The sequence below is a fragment of the Sinocyclocheilus anshuiensis genome, unplaced genomic scaffold, assembly GCF_001515605.1.
Source record: "Sinocyclocheilus anshuiensis isolate Anshui unplaced genomic scaffold, SAMN03320099.WGS_v1.1 scaffold6058, whole genome shotgun sequence".
Taxonomy (NCBI): domain Eukaryota; kingdom Metazoa; phylum Chordata; class Actinopteri; order Cypriniformes; family Cyprinidae; genus Sinocyclocheilus; species Sinocyclocheilus anshuiensis.
The window spans coordinates 3,774-10,710 of record NW_015558754.1 but is presented as its reverse complement, the minus strand read 5'-3'; the positions used below and the strand labels follow the sequence as shown (position 1 = coordinate 10,710).

The 6,937-nt window shown below is 37.1% G+C and overlaps 1 protein-coding gene and 1 long non-coding RNA gene across 2 annotated transcripts; one reads left to right on the top strand and one right to left on the bottom strand.

Annotated features, from left to right (window-relative positions):
* Positions 1-963: 963 nt before the first annotated feature.
* LOC107681483 (uncharacterized) lies at positions 964-1,596 on the bottom strand. The gene is made up of 3 exons (XR_001633259.1): positions 1,554-1,596; positions 1,239-1,296; positions 964-1,033 (listed from the first exon to the last, which is right to left on the bottom strand). It is a non-coding gene; the product is annotated as an uncharacterized LOC107681483 (long non-coding RNA).
* A 2,525-nt stretch (positions 1,597-4,121) lies between these two features.
* LOC107681484 (uncharacterized) lies at positions 4,122-6,704 on the top strand. Its single transcript, XM_016477793.1, has 4 exons — positions 4,122-4,197; positions 4,884-5,148; positions 5,758-5,957; positions 6,122-6,704. The coding sequence occupies exons 1-4, from the start codon at positions 4,188-4,190 to the stop codon at positions 6,454-6,456; spliced, it is 810 nt and encodes a 269-aa protein (XP_016333279.1). The 5' UTR covers positions 4,122-4,187; the 3' UTR covers positions 6,457-6,704.
* The last annotated feature ends 233 nt before the right edge of the window (positions 6,705-6,937 follow it).

Below are 6,937 nucleotides of genomic sequence, written 5' to 3'. Positions count from 1 at the left end.
ATAAATCAGTTTTTCCATAATTAAGAGCTCAATTTCTTTTTCTGTTGTTTTCTGAACATAGAAAATATAACATCATAAGAACATTAGTACATCATACCTGGAATATATGAAATGACACCAAACAGACATGAAATACAGCTCATCCGGTCTCATAACTGTCAAAAATAAATATACATGTGAAAATAAGCAACGAGAAAATACAGAGACAGAAACACAACGAATACCATGTGCTCCTAATGCACTCAACAGTGAGTTCGGTATAAACCATCAATTATCCGTCAACTCTATATCTCTTATGACTCAAATATGAAATGAAATACTTTTAAAAGAACAATTTTGACCTTAAAGAGAAATAAAATCATCTCTGACAACATTTTATTTTTGTTAGACCGGAGAGAGATTTTATACCTACCATTCTCCTCAACGGCTTTCATGCGACTGAGGAGAAAATGGGAGAAGGGTCTGGCTGCAGCCTTGTACTTGCACTCTCTTGCATTTTCAGACACTTGCGCTTCCGCTAACAAAGTCACTTGCCAATCGCCACTTGCACTCTCCGCTACCTGCGACGTCACTTGCAATCGGCACAAATCGTGCATGTTACCAATGGAGACAAGAAGCTGTGGTGATTAAACGATTAAAACTAAATTAGTACTATAACATACAGGGTCCTGCAAGAAAAAGACAAGACCCGCAAATCCGTGGCCACAGAACAGCAGAATATGAACGCAATGCACAAAGTCTCTCGTTAAGCATTTTCCTCCTGTAAAAAAACATAAACACTTAATATGGCATAATGTATTAAGACAGAACGCAATGCGTTAAATTGCACGTTAAACATTTTCCTCCTATAGAAAATCATTATAAATAAAACACATAATGCAGCTTAATGGACAAAGACAATGATATAAAAGAGCTGTAGTCAGTGTTGCATTTATTCTGGGCTCACCTGCTTGCCTGCTTTTCTGGTTCTTTCTTTCGACCCTTCCGGAAAGGACAACACGGAGACGTAGGCTGAGCTCACTCATCGCATTTACTGGAATATATGAAATGACACCAAACAGACATGAAATACAGCTCATCCGGTCTCATAACATTCTCCTCAACGGCTTTCATGCGACTGATTTACCAGTTCAACAAACAATAAATCAGTTTTTTCCATAATTAAGAGCTCAATTTCTTTTTCTGTTGTTTTCTGAACATAGAAAATATAACATCATAAGAACATTAGTACATCATACCTGGAATATATGAAATGACACCAAACAGACATGAAATACAGCTCATCCGGTCTCATAACTGTCAAAAATAAATATACATGTGAAAATAAGCAACGAGAAAATACAGAGACAGAAACACAACGAATACCATGTGCTCCTAATGCACTCAACAGTGCGTTCAGAATAAAACATCAATTGTCCGTCAACTCTATATCTCTTATGACTCAAATATGAAATAAAATACTTTTAAAATAACAATTTTGATCTTAAAGAGAAATCAAATCATCTCTGAAAACATTTTATTTCTGTTCGACCGGAGAGAGATTTTACACCTACCATTCTCCTCAACGGCTTTCATGCGACTGAGGAGAAAATGGCCAATTCCACTGATAGGTTACCTTAGTCACCTGTAGGTGTCCCCATATCCCTTTCTTTTAGATGCACTTAATACATTCTATTCAATTAATATCTTAGAATTATTTTGCAAGATGAACAGACATTTTGGCACAATTCATTACAAATTTATTTTCCCTGTTACATTCTCCCCCACTGAATTTGCCAAAATGTGGTAAACATAAAAACCAAAACACAAACAAAACTTTTTTTTTTTCTTTTCCTTCTGAAAACACAAACTGTAATTGCCATTCTTAGCATAATGCTTTTGATCAGTAACAACTGTTCATATAAAGAACTGACAGGAAGAAGTGCTGCGCATATCACTCCTCCTTAATCATGACCCAAATTAAGTGCCTTTTACATTTCATCTTAGCTATTCCTACACACACATATTGACATCATACACTGAATTTAATACTTCAATACTTCAGACTAAGGACTGAAATAGACAATTTACCCAGAGTTTGCTTTCTGTTTTAAAACAAAGTGTGTTGATTCATAGAAGAAATAAGGCGATTCACTGGTTTCAACAATCTGCCAAACTTTGACCTTTGACCCGGTAACTCAGTACCATCAACTGTACCATCAACATCAGGGTCAGAATTACAGACATTACTTTCTTCATGACTTCCCTGACAGACCGGGTGATCTGGAGAGACATTTCCAGAGACCACGCTTTGTGATGGAACATCAACAACTGCAGCTGAGTCGTGAGCATTACATGACTCAACCGTCTGCGGATCATTGTCAGCCACTACTAGGCCTTCATCATCAGGTACAGAGTCATCAGAGGATACAGAACAGTTATCAGAAACGTCATCATTTACAGAAAATACACTTTCGTCATCATTTTTTCCCACAATGTCACTCAAAGGGAGGAAATTTACACACAAAAGAAGGTTTCTGTGTTCCACCTTTAACTGACTCCACTGATAGGTTACCTTAGTCACCTGTAGGTGTCCCCATATCCCTAACTTTTATATGCACTTAATACATTCTATTCAATTCATATCTTAGAATTATTTTGCAAGATGAACAAACATTTTGGCACATAATTCATTACAAATTTCTTTTCCCTGTTACATTGGGTCATCTGAAGTCTTCATAAGAGGCTGGATCAGCAGGAGCAATCTATAGATTACACCAACAAAATGTGATGGAATCATACTAGGGAACTGGCACTTTTTCACAAAGACACAGAGCAGGGAAAGACTTGCCAAAACCAGTGAAGAGACTCATTGTGAGGTTGATGTCTCTTTACAGGGAGTCTTCAGGTGGTTCTCGTTCTGAAAGCAAGATAGCGAAGGAGAAAAACACAGGAGAAATGGTTAAGTGATGCTCCATAACATTGCAGTCCTGTGGCATCGCTGCTCAGTATGTTCCTTCAACACATTACTTCTTTAGTAGCTAAGACATTTAAGTATAAAATACAGTAATAATGTACAGGTTTACTGTGATTACTTCTATAATGTGGTACATAATAAATTTTTGGGGGAAATTTAGCCTAGCTATTCTCCAGCGTCTCCTCGTCCCTCGTGTGTGTGCAACGTGACACTAGCATGATTCTGAAATGAACTGCTCGCCTGTTTCAAACTTTTCATTCTCACTTAGGTCCATCTGCATCCTTTGCAATATATCCAAGTCTATTAAATAACTCCCCACCAGCAAAATCCCTTTTAAAAGCCTTAATTAAAGACATTCAGAAAATTAGTCTATCACAAACATCCTAAGACCTGTCAATAATTTTACAAACATTTTACTTCAGAGAGAGGGTTTTTTTGGAAAGAGGGTGTGTGCTTAATAATATGGCTGAAATCACTTACAGCACCTTTAATATTTTGAAACAAATTTCAATTATTCCACCACTGCCAGAAAACAGAAAAGCACAAAAGCTGTCAATGGAACTTTAAAAAGGTAATGTGAAGGTATACACACTCTTTAGGGTTAAATAAGGTACAAAGCATTGCCCAGTGACAGATTTGTACTCTTTGTACTTTTTCTGAGAGGGAAGCCCCTCATTATTGTTTGGACAGACAGGTATTCCCGTCACTCCAGCGACTGAGCCATGTCCACCAGTAAGCCTGCTTCAACAGATTGCAGTTTTGTCTGGTGGCGCTGGTGGAGAATCAATTACACACAGCAGCTTTAAAATCACGTTTTTTTTAAAGGAATGTATATAGGACTGTATAGGCATTTTCTTATTCAGGATAAACTAAATCCACTTGAGAATTGTTTACTGGTCAGTGAGATGGTGTCATCTTTACTGGAAATTAAATAAATAATTAATAATAAATAAATAAATAATTTCAACTTTCCATATGAGTTGACATGTCTGTTTTAGATGTGGTGATAAAAAGACCAGCGCACGGTTTTAAGCTAAAATGGCTTGATTGACCATCTTCTGCCCTCTTGAGGATGAAAGGAGCACCTGCAATCCCTTCTCTCCCAGTTATGCCAGATTTCCCGAGAAGTTGAGGTACACGTCAGAATGGAACCTGTACTGGTGAGCGGACGTGTACAGTGACCTCAGCAGTTTGTGCGTATCAGCTGACACACATACACTGACGGGAAAACATGGAACGCGGTAAGACCTGCCGAAAAACAGCAACGTTTGAATAGAATGAAATCTATTCATTATATTCTTGAATGTAGAATCTATAGTATCTACTCTATTCAACATTTGAATAGAATAAAACGCACTGATTGTGTTCTTGAATCTAAAATCATTAAAATCTGTTTTTTTTCAGATTCTCTGTAGTGCATAGGTACTTTTGCATTGCACTGCAATGCTAAGCGACATCATACAGTCAACGCGCTGTAAAAGCCTGCGCTGCCCAGTTGGGAGTGTGTCAGTAGTTAATAAAGCACCATGATGACGCTCTGTGTTACAGAAAAAACGGTGTATTTGTCTTTATAAGTGTAACATACAAGTCAAAATAATGTCCCTAACTCAGAAAAGTAAAGAATAACTCTTTAAATAGACAATACAACACATTACCCTCATCAAGGTGTGTGGCATAGGCTACTACTGGACTGAGGGGGGAAAAAACGTGAAAGAGACACGTGTATACTTGCATACACTTTAAATAATTAAAATAATAACTGTAATAAACTGTTACTGATGCATGTGGAAATTGGTAAATCTAAAGGCATATTAATGCTGCTACAGTATATGAAAGAATATTTACAGATAAACATATGCATAAATGTTTGAAAATCCACTGCCCACATTTTACTCTCAGTCTCTCACATATTTCTGTCTTTGTGCAGGTTTCTCTCTTGCTGGACCTTCTTCTAATCCTCGTAAACGTCAGGTGCGATTTTCAGCACGTCATGACATCCTGCTCCTCCGTGAGGTGATAGCACAGAACCCCTTCACTTCTAAAGAGTCAGGCCGGATCTGGGCAAGGGTGGGTGAAATTATTACTGCGACCCTACAGGATGAGAACTTTGAGGTGGATGGACGTAGATGCAGGGAGAGAACCATGCTACTGCTGGATTATTATAAAAAACAGGACTTTGCAAGTCTACGCAGGTTAGAAGAGGTCAACTTCCCTTTTTTAGCTGCCTTGAAAGTGCACTAAGTACTTTTTCCAGTTGAAATTAGTGAATTGAGGTAAATAAAGTGAAAATAAATTAATTAATACGTAAATATATAAGTGAATTGAAGTAAATAAATGAACAGTACTTTACTCTTAACTATGAGTATTTAATCACATGTGAAGATTAATTAAATACTACACACTTTATCTTGGTAACACAATTTGTATGTAGAACAACATGAGTTTTAAACAGAATATTTCTAAAAATCTGTAACTGAAAACATTTGCTTTTGCTTGATGTTGCAAGTGTCAGTAAGTCCAAAACACTCATGTTTCAAACTGTGAAACAAGAAATATTATTTAGTGCATTTTTAATCATGAAATGGTTATAAATGTTGTGATTAATTGTATTTCAAGGTTCCTTAATTAAAAGAGGTAAACAGTATGACTTGACACTAGTCAATTAAATGTGCACAGAAAAATGCTTTTAAAATCTTTTTTTAAATGCTTTTTAAAAAATGTAAGAAAAATGTTACAGGGTTCATTATAGTAGCTTTTTGTGTATATACAAAAGCTATTAGATCTGAGTTGTTGGTGTTCAGGTTTGGTACGGAACGCCTGTATGCACAGAAAGAAGACCTGTTGCACGAAGTTCTGGAGTTGGAGGCAGAGAAGAATCTTCTGGCCAGTGGGGAAAGTAAATACCAAGATGACGAACTCAGGAAAAGAGCACTGGAGGAATTATCATCGCCTGAGCCTGACAAATCCACTGTGCTGTCAGTAACAACAGCTCCCCCCACTGGTAAGGAGTCTTTAGTTTAGAAATGATTATAAACACATCTCATAGATCATTAAACAACAATCCAAGATTGTAGATCTTAAGATTTTATTGTCTCTTACATAAACATACTAAAGATACATAAATATTGTCTTTTACATACTCTACATTTGTGCAATTTTTATCAGTGGTAGCCAGCCCAGAACCTGAGGAGCAGGAGGAGGCTGAGCTCACAGCTCCCACAGCCAAACGGCCATGTCAGTGCTGCTGCCAGACCTACTCAGAGATCCTAAGCTTCCTAGAAAAGCGATTTGAAGCAGAGCAGAGTCTGCGAGAGGAGGAAATGGCACTGAGAAGAGAGGAGCTAGAAATCCAGAGGAGTAAAATTGCCCTGGATCGGGAGCGTCTCGGAGCAGAAAGAAAAGAACGGGAACGTCGGTTTGAGCTGGAGAGTCAGGAAAGGCAGGTTATACTGGATTTGTTAAAAGAGAAGGTCCTAAAAAACGAACGGAACTCTGACTGAAATTAGAAGTTTTTAGTTTCAGTCTTTGATGTTGAACTGTCCTTCCAGCCAATGCTATATTCTGCTTTCCCTGTTTGAATTGGTCTTATAGCATGAAAACAATATAAATCCATATTATAGTTGATTTTCATAACATTGAATAAAATGGCTAAATGCCTGCTGATATGTTTGCATTCAATAAGTCACCTGATAAAACACTGAATTTTAGTAACTAAAGTAATGGATTTAGATGCAGTATAGGTATCCTGAGATCATTGATCTTATTTAAGTTTGAAAACAATTGCCTTTTTCTGGATTTGGGAACCAGTAGCACTATTGTGCCCTTAAAGAGCTATTAATGGAACTGAACTGTACTAGGAGTTACATAAAAATAGCCAATATTTCTTCTGTAGCAGGACAGGTATGTTTAAAATTAAGCTTGCAAATGAATGAGAGACATTCACACTAATATTTGTATTAACTAGCCCACACAGACTGCATT